At 39.1% G+C, this 20,017-nt stretch overlaps 1 protein-coding gene across 7 annotated transcripts in view; it reads right to left on the reverse strand.

The window, feature by feature from the left end:
* C1D (C1D nuclear receptor corepressor) overlaps positions 1-20,017 on the reverse strand; it is a 174,391-nt gene that overhangs the window by 74,518 nt on the left and 79,856 nt on the right. For 4 of the 7 annotated variants that reach the window (XR_009485690.1, XR_009485689.1, XM_059840963.1 and 1 more), the window contains exon 5: positions 8,667-8,766. The exons of the other annotated variants lie outside the window; for them this stretch is intronic. Coding sequence is in view for 2 of the 4 variants with exons in the window: in XM_059840963.1 (XP_059696946.1) it covers positions 8,667-8,766 (100 nt within the window). In the remaining 2 variants the exon portion in view is untranslated. The remainder of the gene's footprint in view (positions 1-8,666; positions 8,767-20,017) is intronic. 7 annotated transcript variants of the gene reach the window in all.

Genomic DNA, 20,017 nt, shown 5'->3' on the forward strand with positions numbered 1-20,017 from the left:
GTCTTTCAGAGAAACGGGAATCAGATTTTTGATCTATCCCAGGAGCTCACATTTCTAACTGTTCTGGAAGAGGTAGCCATTTGGAAATTGTTCCTTTATGGAAAGTCGCCTGTCTTTGGGTGACTCATAATATTGTATCCCATATTCAGCAGTGCCCTAAAAATTGGTTTTGGATCTTTAAGGCCCTGCAGCCAGGGACCTTGTGGGGGGTGAGGTTGCTTTGCACAGGCATTTTAGAAAGCACCACACCCAGGTTTTTTCACAGCTTTTTGCAGCGAGGTATTTGTGTCAGTTGGTGCTTAGCCTTTACTCAGGCAAAGACTTCTTCTTTCCTTTTTGGCTTTCTTTTGTGGGTTTTGGTTTTTTTCCCTTGGCTCAGAAAAGCTGTGCCTTGCCATAGGGAAGCTCTTCATCTGCTGCTGGAACTGCTCCGTGAGGCTCCTGCCTTCCCAGATGGATCTGACACCACCTTGCCACCTCATCTTGCAAAGCCAGAAGCTGTCCCTATCAGAATGGGTATTTCAGGTCTGTCTTTTATCTCAGTGGGGTAGTGAGGTCTAGTTCAACATCCAGCAGTTATTTACTTTTTGTTTTCCCCGGCCTGTGGGCATTCTTGTTCTTAATAAATGGTTGGTTTTTTCACTTTCATCTATTAGCATTTGTTTCTTATTGGTGAAACCCTTAGAGGAGATTACTCATTGCAGAATTTTGTCCTTTAAATTGTCCCAATCCAAGACATCCACAGAAAGCTTAAAGCCAAAACTCCAGCCTCTCCATTCCAGAGAGTCACGGTGACCTTGCAAATGTTTACAAGATTTTTTAGGGCATTCAAAGGGCCTGCAGTCAACCAATGGCTGAAATGCACAATTTCCATCTAAAGATGAAGCTGAGGATTTGTAAACCTGTTACCTCTTGGTAAAGAAGCATATGCAGCCCTTTGTTTAAAGTGTGTTTAATTCCACTAGACATCTCCATCAGACTGGACAAGTTTATTTACAGTGGAAGCCTACTGCTGAAGACCTTTAGATGGTGCACAGCTTAACTGACAATACTAAAGCATAGCACTAAATCATCCAGTGCTTAAAATTTTCCAGTGCACTTCCAATTGCAAGGAACAGAACGCAAATGGAAAAATCAGATAACATCCTCAGATGTAGAGACTTGAATTACGTCTGTTTCAACTGCTAGATGCAACCATTTTAAAGCATATAGAGATAATGTTCCTCAAATTATGTGCTCATATTAACATTGGCTCATGTTTTAGAATTGACCAGATAAGTCACACAAGAGTTGTTCACTTTATTCTTTGTAGTCTGATAATGTATAAAGACCTGACAGAACTGAAGTTTTTACTATTAAAAAAAAAAACCACACAGCTTAGAGGTGGTCGTTTTTGATTAAGTGTTTCTAGCTGTCTGTTAGAGTGGATACATGAGTGTCTGCATCTGCTTTGTAAAGATGGCACAAAACTCTCTCGCCAATGCAGTTCAATGCTTGAACAAAAACCAGTGTCAGAAACAACCCTGGCTTTGATTTTTGTTTTGCAAAATCAGCCTCTGACAAAACAAGTGGCCCCTTCAGCATCACTGCTGTTTTGTCTCCTGTGGATGGCAGCCCTGCACCCCAGGGCCCTCACTGCCTAAATAGCCCCCATTTCAACACCCCAGTAACATCCATGGCTCCTTGGAGGCGTCCTGCCTGCCAGGCAGGGAGAACACAGTGAATGCCATGTGGCTGCTGCTTTTACCTTGGCCAAGAGGATTTCCCTTCCCTCCATCCACTCAAGCTTTCACCAAAATCCTGGAAGCCTCAATCCCAGTAAGGCTTTGCCCATGTGTCAAATTAGTGCAGTAATATGTTCAAAAGTTATTTGTGAGGGATTTGGATGCAGACAGAAGTACTGCTCAATTGCAAATCCTGTTTTCTTAATAAAACAGAACAACAGAAGTATCCTCTATTTTGGCCTACAGAATGTGAAGCTTTACAGTCTGTTTTATTAGCTATTGAGAAAGACATTAACTAAGATGTAAAATCTGCAATGAATGACACTGAACTGCTTAAAAGACTGTTATAGGAGGCACACACATTATGAATGCATACTTGAATAACCCAGATTTTTTGCATCTGCCAAGCTGCAATGGGAATTTCATGACTATGGGTCCCCTTATAGTAACTTGACATGACATACTGACAGGACAAAAAAAAAAAAAAAGGAAATTCAATAGGACAGGTGTAAATTAAGCAGGAATAACTACATGCAAAAATAAATAGTGGTGGCCAACTGTTGGATAGCACATCTTCAGAGAGGCACTAGAGGACATGCTAATGCTCCTGGGAAAAAAAAAGAATACTTTATATTGGGATTAAGTACACAGAAATATATATTTTAAGATACCTGAAACAATCTTTCCATATCCATAGAGATCTTATACCTATAGCTAGATCTTAGCTGCATACTGGGTCCAGTTTTGAACCATTAACCTAAAGGAAGTTGTCTTTCAACTGGAGAGATGGGCACACATTTTGGGATTATTTAGTCTAAAGTGCATTAAACTCAATGGAGATGGGAAAACATTTTAAAGTCCATGGCAGGTTACTGTAAAGAAGAAGGAATCATTTTTGATTGTATCTTTGGAGGCAGAAAACAACCTTATGCTGGGGGAAGAAAATTCCGGGCTGGTATTGGCAGTAATAATTATAGCAAAGTGCAAGGGCAGAAAACCCCAGAAAGCTGCAGGGCAGCTGCTCCTGGAGATCTTTCAAGAAGAGGTCAGGTAGACATGCCAGATGTCACAGAGTTTTTGGCAACCCTGCTCTGAGGTAAGGAGACACATAGACAATTTCCTGAACTGCTGCCCACCACTCCTTACCGGTTTAGTTGGCAATCATTCAGAGAAAATGAACATGGAAAATTCTTTTGAAATATTCTTTCCTCCTTCCCCACATTATATCACATGATATATTGTGGGGAAGGAGGAAAGAATATTTCAAAATAATTTTAACTTTAATCTGAGTGTTGACCAAAATTTAGTATTTTATTTGAACTGAACTGACTCTCATCCTCCTTCCACAGGATGAAGCCAAGACAGTTTGTGGCATAAAACAAATGCTACAGCCAAATTAGGACTCCAGCACATTCTAGATCTGCAAATGTGATGCAAGTTTATGCATAAATCATTCTGTTGGACTTGCAGAAAGGCACCGGTATTTTTGCAACACTGGGGACATGATTTCTGCTCTCTCTAACAGCACAGAAATGGGTTCCCCAAGCTCATTTGAATTCTGCACATAATCAGGATGTAGCCCACAGCTCCATTAATTTGTGAGTTTAACGTTCCATAGTTGAATTTGTCCCTAGGGGTTTGTCACCTAATTCATTGAACAAGCAGACATTTTAAGATAAATCTGGAAAAAAATACAGAATAAAATAAAACTGCTATCTTAATGAATAAGGAGACAATTCTAGAAGTGGAAAGTGGAACAATCAAAGAAGAACCGACCAAAAAGATATAATATTCTCAAAAAAATATTAAAAGGAATAATCAGACAGAAATTTTATATGGGCATCTTAATACAAACAGGGCTGATGTTAAGGGATTATTTAAACAAGTCGAGAGAAGTTATCACCAGTTAGTGATGAGTTTGTTAGCTTACAGGCTGTTAACACTCAAACAAACTGGTCATTAAATGTGGTTACTATTTATTTTAATGGAAATTTACAAGAACCTTTATTTAAAGCTTTAAGGGGAGGGAGAGTCACACCATTCACATGTGGAATCCCACAAATCCAAACAGATTTGCCTGGATTTGAAACAAAAAAGAGAAATAAACATTTCACAGCATCAATGCCCACCTCTCCTCTAGCAATGGGATATTAGGCACATGTGGATTCTCTGAAAGAACTTCATATATAATAAGAACCACTTGAATCTTCATTACTTTGTAGTGTCATTATGGTAAGTGGTTTTGATCCGTGTCCTTTAGAAGCCCACTGCAAATCTCATTATTATTATTACACAGAAGTTTGACAAAGCTCTTAAAGTCATCTCTCATGCACCTTCATCCCCTTGAAGTTTAGTGGAAGAAAAAAAAAAAGAGGAAAAAATAGAAATAGCAGTATATTAAAAGGGAAATAGAAGTAATGAAACTCCAGATTTTTTGCTTCATTACGATGATAAGCTAAAATACAGCAAGGGGAAAAAAAATTGAATTGATCCCTAATGTAAGACTAGCTTCTAGTACTCACTGTCAATAAGGTGTGTAGTTATAAGAAGAGAAAGCACAGTCCACTGTGGGGAATAGAAAAGCACCCTGTAGTAGACCTGGAGGGACAATTATACTCCTACCTCTGTGTAACTGTGGTCAGTAACTGATTTACCACAAATTAATTCATCCTCTACAGCATCCTCCCCTGTCATTTTGCCTATTTAATTTGTCTTTCCCTACACAGAGGGTAGTACTGATGTGCTGAAATTCTTCACACAGCTTCCTCTGTTCTCCCAGTTACAAAGAAAACAGGTCAGAGTAGAAGTAATCTACTACAAACTGCAGAGAGACCAGAAAAGGATACAAAAGAGGGTTTGGAAGCTGTAAAAATTATCAGAAAAATCTGTTCCACTAAATGCCCCTTAAAGTCAACAAATCAGCCTTTGGAAGGAGATCCCACCCCACTAGTCAGCAGGACTCACAGATTTGCCTTCAATAAGAAGCCTAAAATCAAAAGAGGTTTCAACATCCACTATATGCTTCCTCAGTGACTAACAACACAGAACCTTGAAAAGCTCAGAGAAGTTTCTAAGCAGATTATATGATGACTGTCCACCTCCTTAACACAGCTTTTTCAGCTATATAACTTTCAGTTTCTGCAGTATCTTGTATGGTTAACAGGAAAGAAGATAGAAGGGGAGGAATCTTATAAGTGGGTCTGAAAGGCAAAAATTTCCAATGTAGTCACACATTTATTGAGCTGGATCTGGTTTACAGCAGAGCTGAGCATCCACAGCTCTAATTAAAGCCCCTATTAACTCTGGGAACTCATGACTGACAAAAGCTGAGTCTCTCAGGGAGGCCGGGATCCGATTACAGCTCTTGTTCAACCCCTGTGCAGCTCTTCAGAAATCTCGGGCTGGAGCTGAGAAGTGACCTAGTGTCAGAACTGAGAACCAGCCCCAGGAGCCTTCACCACTTAGCCTGAAAAAATTTATTTTTCTTAACTTCCCATTTCTATGATTTGCTCTTGGTCTTTCAAATATTTCTGACTTTCAACCTCCTGAAATCTGACAGCCTCCTGTCAAAATGCTCACATGTGCCAGACCATTGTTAATATTATTTAACAAGATATTAGGATTTCAGATGCATCTCCCTTGTCTTGTTTGCAAGATTTTTTCAACAAAAGACTATGGACATGTCTAAACTCCTAATATTTCCTGTGATAATACCATTTAAAGGCAAGCAGGTTGGGAATGGCAAAGAATAACTGGTATTTTCATTTAGCTGCTGATGTGACTGGGATTTAGAGAACAATCTGATTGATGTCTCGGCTTCATTTAAAATAAAATAATTAGGCTACTGAAATCTGGAAAGTATATTTTCATTTTAACTGGTCTGTGTGCTTAGCCCAGGCTCCAAGAAAGGACATGGAACGTTACAGGAATGGAAATGAGGGATTGGAGTAGGAGAAATGATATACTGTAAATTAGAGGCAGACAAGGAAAGGATATGAAAAAGGGTCTGGCAGAATTAAAATAATCAAGAACTAAGAGGAAAAACCAAGAGCTCAAAAAAAGATGTAGAGTATTCCATTAATCATCATTTTGGGAAGTAACAGAGGGTGGACAACAATACGAGAAGAGGGCCGAAGAATCACAACTAAGAGACAGAAAGCTGTAGATATGAATAAAACCAGCAAAAAATTCTTTTTTTTTTGTTCCTGTTTCTAATAGCTCTCTGGTTGCTGCCTAGTAGGAGCAATGAAAGATTGAATGAGGGAAGAGAAGGCTCCCAAACTGCATGAAAAAGTTTTAAGATCAGACCTATACATAAGTGCATGACTTAAGCATCTTAAACCCCCAAATAAATGCACTTTTAAGGTATTTTGATCCTTTGCATCACCCTATCACAGGACAAAGGCAGTTAAAACACTGGACATAAAAACAGCCCAAGGAATTTTGAATTTGATCCCTTAATTTTGTTAAAATTCAGGCATATATATCAGCTGTGTAAGAATTCAGAAATAGAATCACATACACCAGCTGGACAGTCCTAATTATACAAATATAGAGACTCTGACAGCAAGAAGTGCAATACAATGCACTCTTTGGAGACCAAAACTAAAAAAAAAAAAAAAAAAAAAAAGCCTTTTGTTTATGTGAAGCCAAGACACAGTACTTTCCATCTGCACACACACGGACCACGAAACCACAGCTAAAAACTTAATCACAGAGATCCAGAGATCAAGCCATGGAGTGAGAGTGTGATAATAACTACTCCAGTGGACAACAGCATCGAAACATAATGTAAAGTTTCCAGAAGCAAGGAATCTCAGGCAATGAACTGAAAACAACTTGAAACAAAATCAAATAATATCTCCACTGTATCTTTACAATCCCTCCCACAGTGTGAAAGCTGCCTCTGACTATGACGAGAAAGGGACTAAACACACCTTCTCCCCTGTAGTGATCACTCCATATAACTCAGATTCATGGTTGTCTGGTCTTTCACACCTACATTCCTCTGGAAGCCAGTCACCCATAAAATATAGTATAGGAGCTGCACTATATTAGCTGGAGAAAAATGAGGCTCTCAAAATCTGAGAGGAAGCTGGAAGAAATTTAGTCTAAGTGAATATTGCATTCCCAAGGGACAGAGGTACTTGGAAGAAAAACCTGTTAAAAACAGATTGTTTTCCTCCTCTTCAGCATCTTTTCTTTTTTTTTTTTTTTTCTTTCTTTGGCTTTTCTTTTCCTTTCTTTTTTCCTCTAATTTAAAATAAGTTTGTCATCCCCCAACCACCTCTATCTCAGCACAGAAAGATTATTATTGGGACACATTGACTTGTATAACAGATACACTGAAGTGGTCTGGAACAGCTTTTCTTTTCTCACCATCAGGGAAAGATGTATTTGGGGGTACCTGGGTCTGGGTGCTATTCTACAAGAAAGGTGAAGACCAGGGAAGAAAAAAAAAAAAGAAAAAAAAAAAAAAAAAAGAAAAAAAAAAACCCAACCAGCAGAATTCAAAAGAATAATCCTAGTTATAAACCCAGAAAACATACGCCAAACATATAGGTAACAATTGCTGCCCTTGAAGTTTGATCTTGTTATAGCTACCTTTCTCTGGATGCTAACAAAATAAACATTTCCAAAGGATAGGAAGAGGAAATCTATGCACCTTATAGTCTGCTTTAGTTTGTTACCAACCATCTACCCTGTCCAACCTTACAACTGCACTACACACAGAATAAGAATGTAAGCTTTTTCACTAAGGTCTCCAAATTTCTTTACTAAATAACCTTTTTGTGGTCTCTGCCACTAATAAAACTAGATTCATTAGATGAAAGGAACTGTAAGTAAAACAGGGATTATGACAATGCTTCACCTTTTGCTCCTACCTGATGCCCAAACCATTAATCAGTTATTGGTGTTCATGGATGTATCTCATACCTGACAAATGAAAATCCACTTCCTCTCAGGCCTAATGTATTTTGACTTTTCACGCTATTTACTGAAAACCAACTCTTGATAGCTCAGAAAATTGTACAGGAGGTACATCCAAAAAATTCACAATTAAAGTAAATACCACCCTCTTCACATCAAAGAGACAGACTTTTGCTTCCTATTGGCTAACCATTAATGCATAAAAAATACATGATAAGGACCTTGCAAGCTGGCATGGCTCAAATACTATATATTGATGAACCACGTTGGAATGGAAATCAGATGAAAAGTATTCTTGTAGTGGCACTTTAACCTAACTGTTGACAGGTGGAGAATGGAAGCAACATAAATGCTCTCTTTTTGTGTCAGCACTATAAAAATGTCTGACTAGCCCATGAAAGATGGAGATGAAAGTTTAGGCAACCATTAGAAACTGTGCCTCACCTCAAGCAATAACTCATTCCCATATTATGAAAATGGTTTTATTGCAGAGAGTTATTTCTCCCCCTTCTGCAAAAATTGCTGCTTATCAGCAGTGCAGAAATAAAGCCAGAAACTCCCAGTCTTTTAAATTCTCCTATGCAATCTCTTTCCCAATGGTCAGGAATTTTGTAAAATATAACATTTGATTAAATCAGTTTGCATGCCTTTCTGAAACTGACACCATTATCTGAAATACACCAATTTCAAGTGTCTTGCCATTAGTTCACAGCAGCTTAATTGCCTGTTGAATTTATTTATCTGAGTATTAATGCTCTTCTTGATGGGAATACAAATCTTTTGGCAGACCAGGACCGGAAATCAAATGGAGCTAGTAAGGGCAGGAAGAAATTCAAAAGCAGTGTCCAATAAGGGGGTTGAGACTGGGATTGGTTTTGTTGGATTTTGGGTGGTATTTTTTGGAGATGTCTTTTTATGTACAATGCATTTTGATTACAGCTTGTTTCTAAGCAGTCAAGCTTCATTAGAGAGCAAAACAGAGCCAGGTGTATTTTAAAGTCAAATACTCACAAAATCCAAAGTATGCATGATCTCCATCATCAACACAACTGGAAGTTACATCAGTACATCCTGAAGGGGCTGCAGGCTCCCCAAGGCACAGGAATTTAGTCTGAGAAGTGAATGTTTAGAGTCAGTGCAAGGCAGCAGAAGGTGTCCGTATTGAACCCTGCAGTCTCCTCATCATACCAGTGCCCTGTAGAATATGCAGCTGACATAGCATAGCAGCTTTATCCAGATCTTTCTTGACACTCCTAAGCCACATTTTTTTTTGGCAGCCAGTTTCAGGAATCCCTCTATTAACCTGTCCTGATGGACTGGCCAAACCTCATGGGATGGCTGCAATGAAAGAATGCAGCCTCGCTTGGTTAAAATACATTTTTAGCTTTACTTTCTTCAATGTTTTAGGACTCTGCACAACCAAAAAAAAAATCTAGGCAAGTTTGGCTTCAAAGGGTGTTGACAGGATGTTTTCTAGGCCAACAAGGCTATTCCCTGCACTTTTTTCATCAGTCACATACATGTGTGAATGTGTGCTCATAAAAAAGAAGGGGAAGCAGTGGCAGAAATAGGGTGGTACATCTCTGCCAAGCAACTCTAAATCACAAAATTAATAAAAAAAAACAAACTTGGAACAGGCCTGACAGAGAGCAAATTTTCTCAGACTCAAAGGAAACCTTAAATAACAATTTTATGACTGTGGTAATTTTTCAAGTGACAGACTACAAGAGAGTATTGTGGGCTCCCACAAAACATTTAATGCTCCCACTGCAAAGGGAAGAGAATGGCTGGAATACCTCCTCAGCCTCGGGTGGCACTCAGTCCTTTGCTGTCCAGACACTGATGTGAATATCTGCAAGAAAATGCTTACCCTGCACCTTAGGAGGATGTTTCTGAAAAGCAAATTCACTTTTTCTTCAAGATGTCTGTAGTATCACACTGAGATTTTCCAGAAAGAAGGTCTCGTTCCCCAGATTGGGCATGTTGGACAAGCCATGTGTTCCAATGGCTACTGGGAGACACTTGCACAGCAACTTAGCTTAATTTTTTCTTAACCACTGATGTATTTACCCAGAAGAGTAGCAGCAGTTGAACTTAATGTTTGGGAGGTCTCATTCTCATCACATGCTCAGAGATAGGACCCATCCACCCTTTTTAATTTTGATTATACAGCTCTGAGCTAGATTTTCCTCAAGCTGTATTTTGGCCAGCCAGGTGGCTTTTGAGTGCTCTGCATAGAGAAAGGGCGTTCATAATCCTGTAGTATCTGTACTCAGGTCTATTTACAAAAGAGCTTAGACAACATCACTCTATTACTCTGTGTCTTAGTGAGGAAGCTGAGCACTTACCTTGGTGCACAGTCATTTGCTCCAAAACCATATAGCCAGCTGATCTTATCACTCAGCTGTGTATTTACTGCTGTAGAACTGCATACTCAGAGACCATTTACAGAAAAATGTCATCTGCCACAATTACAAATGCTCAAATCTCCCAGAATTTCCTTGTTAAACCACTCACTATACCCCTTTTCATCCAAGCCTTACCAATCTCAACATCCAAAGGCTGTTGTAAGGGACAAAGTTCTTCAGAGAAAGGAGAAAAATATATTTTCATTTTCTATCCATCCTAGGGCAGCAGTTGTTCTGAGTTCAGCAAGGTGACATTAGTAAAATTCTATATACTGAAAGATTTGTTTAAATCAGGAGGGACTTATGCAATCAGCATTTGCTGAGTCTGGTCCTTATTAGAGAGCTTTGCAGAAATATTAGTCACACATACCGATTGTGCATTTTAAATTTAAAATGACGGACTGTCATTTTTCTGTTGAAAACTTTGCTACCTTGCTTGTACAGCAGTGTTCATAAAAAATTTTTTTTTAAATGTGCTTGATTTGCATAACACCATTATGAGTTACACTGTTGCACACTCCTTTAATAACAATGGGTTGCAATGGATTGATATGATCACTTATTCAAATAATATGTAAATAACATTTAAATGGCTTCTCCCAGGGCCATTACTGTCAGTCAAATTAATACCTATATTTTGGCTTCTCATTTTTATGTCCGTAACTAACATTAAGAAATAAAAAAAGCCACTTGCACACAAAACCTGTAACAAGCAGCCCTTTTGCTAACAATCTGGTTTTAACTGCCAGGAAAACAACAGAACTCAGTTGCAATGCCAAAGCTATAATTTTGTTTGCCCTGTTACCCTCAATGCCATAAAGATTAGGATAAATTTTGTGTCCGGACAATCGCTATTTATGGACATCAGCCTTAAAGGGATGATATAAGGAATTTTATCATCAAGAGAGGAATCCCACAGTACTCTCAATAATGCCTGTCCTTCAAAATATACACACATTTTCATCACCATATCTCAAGGTGATTTATAAAACTGCATGATGGACCACCAGTAGGGGCAACAACTCTAGGATACAGACACCAAAGGGTTCTCAACAATTCTTCATTAGCATCCAATGAAGGGCTCTGCACAATATTGTGGCAGAAGGAAATGCTCTCCCTGCATACTCCATGCCCACCTCCAATGCCTTTCATAGCCAAAACTACATGGATACAGATCACCCCCATGCTGAAGATGGGGTGAGTCATGTGCACAAAGCAGAGGTACTCCAAAGAGGCACAAGAGTCACAAACACAGCCAGGACTCCTGCAGGTATACCTACTGTGTGCACAGAATCTGTGCTTGTGTGAAATACAGCAACACAGTCTCAGTTGTCTGTCTCAGCCCATGTCACAGCTGAGACAGCCACAATACACAGAGTATCACCATACAACTTCAGAAAACAAGCATTTGCCACACAGAGTAACCGCATGAGAAGGCTTCAAGCATCTGCCCATACACAGTAACATCATGCCACTCCAGAAGCCTTCAAGCATCTGCCCTTCTTGCACTTTAGCCCAACCTTTTATACCCCTCATGTTCATGCATTGCACATGTGTGCCCTCTCTTCCCTTTGGTGATTAGTCAGTGCACCTCAGCACTCCATGTCTCATTGTTTTCAATGCTGTTCACATGCTTCTCACAGCTGTAGCCCATTGTGGAGGAGGCTCAGCCGCAGTCCCACTCCCAATTACCACAAACTGTATACCTACAAGCCCCAGTCCTGTTTCATGTAAAATTGTCTTTTTGCAGCTGTGTCCCTATGCCTATGCACACAGGTACATATGCAGAAGGAGATCCAGCAGCACGCATCTCAGCACATTGTACTGCTTTTTTACTTCTGGCAGAAAACTGTCCTTTGCAGTACTATTATGATGCTACAAAGAGCCAATAAAGTACCAGCACCACATAGCAGAGCCTGGACTTCACCCAGCTTGCAGTGTAGGCAGATGTGTCCAGTCATGGATGTCTCCATGAGGGAGAGTTTATTTTTGAGGGCTAGATTTAAAATTAACACCACAATAAAAATACGCTTACATCAGTCATCTTTACTCTGCAATATATTCATTTGCAACATTCAACCTAATATCACTACAAAAAACCAACCAAACAAACAAAAAAAAAACTTCACCACTTACTGAAGAGGAAAAAAACAGTTAAAAGTCCATGTCTCAGTCAGATATTTGCCATAGAGAGCAATGTTTTTTGGTTTCTCTATTTTGGGAGGAGGAGCTACTTTTTCCGCTTGTGACATTTAATCACAGCTACAGTTTCTAAGAGAGAAATTTGTCCTCTACCCTCAGAAAAGTTAGTTTTACTGACAAGCCTCTTGGCATATTCCTAGCCGGGGGGAAAAGGCAGAGTGATGGGCTCTTAACAGGCACCTGAGAGCTGCTCAGTGTCTTCTCTCCCTTCTGGTTTTATATACTAACCCCAAGCAAACCACTTGACATGCAGAGTACTTCAATTCTCCACCAGCAGGGTTGTCTCCTCCATGCAATAAAAAGGCTGTGAGGTTGCAACTCTGACCTTGAGGTGTTCAACTACCATTTCATGAGTGGCCTTATCAGTAACCAAGCTAAACAGCAACAATTAATGATGGCTAAAGCTGTCATCTGTCCTTTGCTACCCATCCCCAAAATGCCTGCTGAGGCAATAACAACTAGGCTGACCTGTCCTTTTCAGCAGAATAAGACCTATGTACAGGGATGAGCAGGACTAGAATGAATCAATTAGAAAATGCAGCACACCTCACATAAGTCCATGTGTAGGAAAGCCAGAAATATTAGCTTAATCACAGTGTGCTCTTTTAGCATTAGGAGAGAGGAGGCAGAGGGAGCCCATTGTTAGTGCAGACAATTCAGCCAGACAACAGTTGGCCTTACTAATTAGTAAAACAGTGCCACTTTAAGAGCTCTCTTTGGGTAATCCTCAGGGAATTTCAGAAATCAAGGCAGCTAATATGCTTTCCAGAAAAGCTGGCACGAGCTAACACCTGCACAGCCAAATACCTATGTGCAAGGAATCACTATCATGAGCAAGTTCCATGCTGAGAAAAGCCTGGATTCATTCACTCATTCATTCATAAAAAATATTGCCAGCCTGCAGGTTCCACTGCAGGTCTCCTAACAGTTGTGTTTTGTTTTGTTCTGCACTCTCCTTTCAAGCTCTTGAAAGTGGATGATTATCAGAAAGTGACATTTTTAATGTGCATTTCTTGCCCTGCTAAGGAAGAAAACTCAGAAGTGAACTTTTTGAGCCCAAGCATGAGAATAGAATTAAATAAACCTGCTTCATTCCTCTTGAGAAGCTTTGGAGAATTTTGGAAAAGAAACTAATGTGAGATTTTTTAAAAGCCTGGAACTGGGCCTAAAAATATATCTTGCTGGTTATCAAAACTGCATCATTTAAGTAAATCTAACCCCTTGTTTCCATGCTTATCCTAAGGATGTCTCTGTTCTCCCACGGAGCAGCCTGGAGCCAGCCCCCACTGCAGCATGGGGCAGCTGTGTGCTGTTCATGGCAAGTTAACATGCAAGACAGGCTTCCAGCAGGTCCCCAGCTCTATGTACGGAGCTGGAGATGAAAGAAACAATTCTTCTGGGAAAAGCTGTGTACTACATACTGCATTACACTTACTTCGGCCCATATTAGGGTATCTAAGGCACTGCTGATTATTTAGCATAACGATTCAACTAAGGGCATTCATTATAAGGCTGTCTTGGAAGACATAAAGATCAGTTCTCCTGTACAGGGTATTTTGGCTCTATAAAGCATATGATGGCTGCAGAGAAAGATATGCCCAAAGTATAGCATACAAGAATAATAACCCTAAATGTTGAAAGAATATTAATATTTCATATGGGGAACCAGAGAGGCTGGAAAGCACTAGGGGCCTTATCACATGATAATTATTTGATAGGACACTACATCCTGCCGCAGGGATAATTCTCAGGGTTTACAGCTGCTCTATTTTCATTGGCAGGCCTGGCAGGCAGCACTGGACACACTGACAGCAGAAATTTGATTGCAGGAGCAACTCCTGAGTAATTAATCTGGGTCAGGGGAGGATCTGGTTTCAGAGAAGTCAGGCTCCTCACCAGCACTACTCTCTATGCTTTGTGTCCAGCCCAGTTGTCCCATTTCTTCTGTTCATGTCAGTCAAAGGATTGCTGTCTGCTATAGAACATAGTGGATTTAAATAATTTGTTCTGAATTAGGCTACCACAACATTTTGGTTTTGTCCAGCCCACTTATAGATGAATTGTCAAATGCTAAAAATATCCTGAGATGTAGGATAGGTGTTTGGATTTAAATACCCAAACTGACCAGTCTGACAAGCCATCAGGTGACTCGGAAGGCTGAGTTCAAGCTTCAAGTATGAGCCTTGTACAGCAGCTTAGTGGATAAAAAGATACAATCTAGTAGTTTGCATCACAGAAAATAACTCCTCAAAAGATCCTGGACTATGATTCATGCAGACATCCACCCATCTCCCAATAACAGTACTAAAAGGTGCCCAAAATCTTCAGAAGGTGATGCTAGAAGACATAAAATAGCAGAAAAGTTACCACAAAAGCCTAATGGTGTGAAAAAATCCTGATGTTTCAGTCCTTCTAACCCACAGCTAAGGAGACAGATTTTAAAATTAAAAGTGAGAAAATTCAGAAACTGAAAAATTCAAACTTGAAAAAGAGCAAATTATTCTGAGGAACTTAGAATTGTAATTGTTATGGGTCTTTAAAAAGGCCAAGACCATGGCAAGACTAAAAGCAGGGTTAGGAATTTACGTGATTAAAGAGAACCTCTGCTGTTGCTGTAAATGATACTGCTAACTTACCTTTTGAAAGGGAGAGACCATACAGAGTGCTTCAGCATTTCACCCAAACCTTAAATATATAACACCTTATCTTCATCTCCACTAAAGGTCCTTACACCATGCATGTTGCGTGATATTTAAATGTCTCAATAACAGTATTTTCCTTAGTTTCTGAAGGTCCCTAGATAAGGCTAGGCTTGACCCAAAACTGAAGTTAAGACAGGCTGATCTTATTTCACTACTCATCTTCTACAGTGCTGAGCATGGCATTGAACCTGTCCTTTCCACTTCTGTCCAGAGTAAAAAGGCAAGCTTTGATACTATTTTAATGGGTTTTAATTTCTGGAGCAAAAATTACCACTCACAATGTTCTTCTCTTAGTATTTCCATAGTTATTCAACTTTAAAATGAATCAAATTGTTTAACCAGCAGCCTGGAAGATTTTCTTTGTTTCTCTCATGTATTTGTTGCATATATTGGAACACACGTAAGTATATGCACAGAAGTATATGCACCATATTGTGTTACATCAAAACATTGCCTTTCCTTGAAACTCAGACTCAGCAGTCTTTATATATATATATATATATATATATATATATATATATGTATGTATGTATATATGTATATATATATATATATATACACATATGTATATGCAAATAAAAATTAAACTGCCTGTGAACAGCTTTCAGGCATCAAAATATCTGTGGTCAAGTGTCTTCAAACTTGCATCACCAAAAAAGAGCCTTTTGCTTCCTCTCTTCTCCACACCACCAAAATACATTCATTAAAATTGTACTTCCTTCTCCAGTGTGAGCTCATCCCCTCATGCCACATTCTGACCTTCAGAAAATAAGCTGCTTCTCTGCCCCAACAGCCTGCTACATAAAGACCAGATCTCCATAAAACTGTTTTCTAATTGCTCATCAATGATCACATTTATCTCTCAGGCAGGCCAGGCTGCAGTGGTTAATAGTATAAATGGAGTCACAACAAGGATGGAGGCTCTGTTTATTTCATAGATATCAGGATGGAAGCCTACAGAAGCTTCAGTAACCTGAAGACATTATTCACACAAGTTTTTAAGCCTGTTAACAAAAATCGTTAAAACTTTGAGGCTTTGGAATAGCAACCCATTGAAACAAAGCAATAAAGAAGACAGCCATTGCTGCCAAAGGGAACTTTACATATGGTTAAAGCAATGACATGATCAAGTCGGAAAAGGTTAACATAAGGCAAATGTTGAAAAATAATTAAGACTTTTACTTAATTCATTCCAGCAAAACTAATTCTTAAAAAAAAAAAAATTAAAATCTCACATTTTCCAGTAATTCTGGATCAGTTACATTTTTACAGTATATAAATAATTCTAATTATGATCTTATAAGGTCAGCCTTCCTGCATGTTGGCATTTAGAAAACTGTTAAAATAAATTGTCTACCTGCACTGGAAACATAATACAAAGAATGATCTAAAAAGCCAGGAGCAGGAGGCCAATATGAGCAAAGTTCTTATGTAATGTCTGATAAAGCCCAGTGCAAGTGCAGAACTAGAGCTCACATTTTCCTGGGGACAATTCTTTTTTCAAATGAAACATGAATCTAAGTCTGTAAATAGACTCTTCATGTTGGAAGAGTGAATGGAGGACTTGATACCGATGTACCACTGGATAAGAGAAGATCATAAAAGAAATGTATCAATGTCATGGGTAATTAATTATAACTCCCCATCTATAGATGGAGGTTACTGTGTTTATCAGCCAGGATTCCCAGAGTGCCAGGTGACTGACAAAGAGCCGAGCAACTTCTCTGCCTGTTCACCTACCTTTGTGACTTATCTATGTTACAAACATGTGGGTTTAACTTATTCCCACTGGGTTAAAGAAAGTAATTGTAGTCAATTTTTGTTTTTGTTATTACAAAACTTGTGATATTTTCTGCTATTTTGTAAAACTCCTGTCTTGGAGGTTTTGTGATTACACCTAAAATTAAGGAAGGTCAAATGACTTCTAATCTTAACTATTTCAGAGAATAAAGTGAAAACGATTAACCAAAACATAGATGTGATATTTGTAAATATCAAATTAAAGCTTTTTATATTTTGGGGTGTCTTGGTTTGAAGGACAGGTGTCTGCTAAGAAAAGCAGGAGCCTCCCTTGTAATGGAAAATATAACCCCCTTCCCTCCAAATTATTATAACTTTGAAATTAAGAAAACTTCTTTTGTCTCTCCTAAGTACCCGGCCACTATTGTCTCTCCGCAACAAAAAATGGGAGAAAATTCTCTAGGAGAAAGAAACCAAAGGAGAACTCCTAAACCCTAACATTGAGATATGAATAAGTGTGCAAAATTTTCATATAAATCTTACCAAATGTACAACACTATGTTTGCAGACCACCTGTAGCTTTGAAAATACGAATTTAGAAAGAATTCTAATCTTTTAGTATCTTTGTTATCATGTACAACATGAAATACTGAATTACATGCACAGATCTGCTTCCTAAAAATATTATCTAAGAAAACTTACTCACTTTAAGGTATATTAAAAAAAATCCCTCACAACAGGAGAGGACATTTTTCATTAAGTGAATATCTGGTTCTCTTAGCATATAAAACATTGGTGTCTGCTGTTGGGAACCAGGACATTGGCATTTTACCTTATGTGATAGGTAGTTTCTCCCACTCCTCTAAGTGCTAACTGTGTGCAAAAAAAAAAAAAAAAAAAAAACCAAGTAAAATGTTTGCTGAACTCCATGTGGGCACCTACTTGAGCTAAGCAAAGGGATACACATTGGTAAGATCAAGGTTTCACTAACCTGATTGCCATTAGGAAACTAGAATAACTTGAAATATAATCCATCAAGTGGAAGTATAATGATAACTGAAGTGCTACCCTGGTCATTCAAGTCTCAATTTAATTAGTAGATAAGGTCATTCACTGACAGTACTTTATATCTGAAGTTGATTAGAAGAAAAGGAAAAAAAAATTCTGCTCAAGAGCTTTATGTTAGAAGAGTCTTCTCTTTCTAAGAGAGGATATAACAATACACTTTAATTTCAGGTGCCAATAACCTCCAAAAATGTTTAGGTCCTCAACTAATCTGTTAAAAATGCAATCAGCATGAGACAGGTGCCTAAGAGCAAAAGGAGCTCAACCAAGTGTAGTGCCACAATGACAAGACTTCACACGGAAAGATTTCAGAAACAAGATTTTGCAGCTCTGTTGGAAACTTAGCAGCATCTTTCCACTCAGACTCTCCTGTTTATTACATCTTTGGTATATCTCAGCTGGTCAGTTCTGGAAGTGACCTGACATCCAAAGAGCTCTGATTATCTTACAGCTAATGTCCAGTGCTTACTGACAAGCACTTTGAAATTTTACCCCAATTTCAAGCTCACCTGCCCATGCTGCTGATGAATTGTGGTCCCCTGGCAGACTAGAGGAATGGGACGATGGGGCACCCGAGGAGCTTCAAAAAATTTGCAGATCTAAGCCCAGGTGACCTGGGCTAGTTGGCTCAGCAGAACTGCTCCAGAAGCACGGAACTGAGCCCAGGCTCTCATCTATCGGGTTTATTGGTGGAAGAACACCAAACCAGCCCTACTTAAGGAATTAAGTAGGTGCCTGGGATGGTTTGAATCTGACTCCCAAGTGCCAGGCTCGAAGGCACTTCTTCACAGCAGTATAAAGCTAACTGCTAACACCGAAATTAAGTATACAGTACGGAATAAGATACTAAGGAAACCAACACAGGCTGTGTAGGACCATCCTAATTTTTCAGGTAAGGTAAAAAGTATCAAAAATTGTTGCTACAACCTGCTGAACCTCACATTGCAAAAGTCTGAGTCCCAGATGAGTGAGAGGAAGCATAAATCTGACATGGATTGCCTTGTTAAAGAGATGCAGAATGGCTGAGGCTGATCCATTCTGTCCACCCCAAAAAATGAAAATGCATACAAGTCTTTGTCTGTGCCTGATAACTCACTGAATGAGTAGCACCTTGACAGTTGAATCCCTCCAAAATTATTTTCACGTCTCAGGGGTGGCCCTGGCACCCTATGGGGGCCCCTGTCCATCCTCCAACCACCCAAAACCAGTAGATTCCCAAACACTTCCCCATCATAACAGGAAACATGAGACCAGACTTTAATGTGAATGGACATTGAAGGAACAAATGTGACAGCAAAAAAACATTTGCCTACTCACCAGGGTTTTTGAAAATAAATAACCGAGAGGGTACTTGGGAATGACAGCAGAGTCAATTCTTCTGCCTAAAAAGGCTGCAGGTGTTACGGATTCTGCCTTGCTTCCTCCTCCAAATCCTCCCTACCTCAAGGCCTGATCTGCACCGTGGGAATAAGTACAAGTGCTGTAAGTGTACAAGTGCAGCCCTGCCTTTAACTAACAAGGCAGTTCTAGAGAACTGTATGTCCCTCAGCTTCAGACAGTAATTTGTATATTATTGTATAGAGGGGTCAACTTTAGGCAAGTATTAGATTATTTATAACTTCAAATAAGTTACTTTGCAAGCTCATTTGCCAGATTTCCATATGAGGCAGCATTTGATAGAAATATGGAACATGGCCTGAACTTTAAATGACAAACAGATGAGAAGGTCCAATAAAAATCAAACACTTTGGAAGGCCATGTGTTTTCACAGGGAATATAAATGGGATTTTTAATTGACACTGACTTCAACTCATGGTAACATTTTGGGTGATCTCAATTAGCGGGGTTACAAAAAACAGTAAAGAAAGGAATTTGATTATGGCTAGGCCTGGAAAAAGGGATCTGGTATTCTCTACTTTTCTTAAATCAGGAAGTAATCTCTTTTGTAATAAAACTACCCAGTTGACATATTTTTGCAGCCACCAGGCATAGTAGGAGCTTCTTAATGCCAAAGAGGCTAAGTACTAGCCTATTATCTTTTAATCAGTTTTGGGTTTTGATCTCTAGTGATTTGGACAGGTCTGAGTGCAGAGGTAGCTCAGGGCTCTGAAGAAACAGGTTTAACTGGCATTTCCCATAGAGACTTGTTACTCAGTTGTGTATTATTTGGCTTTTCTGAAATGTAACCCCCAACGGCACAAGTGGGGATATATCCTTTCAGAGGGGTGAGGTGAGGATAAATATA

This window comes from Haemorhous mexicanus, chromosome 3, assembly GCF_027477595.1.
Source record: "Haemorhous mexicanus isolate bHaeMex1 chromosome 3, bHaeMex1.pri, whole genome shotgun sequence".
Classification (NCBI taxonomy): domain Eukaryota; kingdom Metazoa; phylum Chordata; class Aves; order Passeriformes; family Fringillidae; genus Haemorhous; species Haemorhous mexicanus.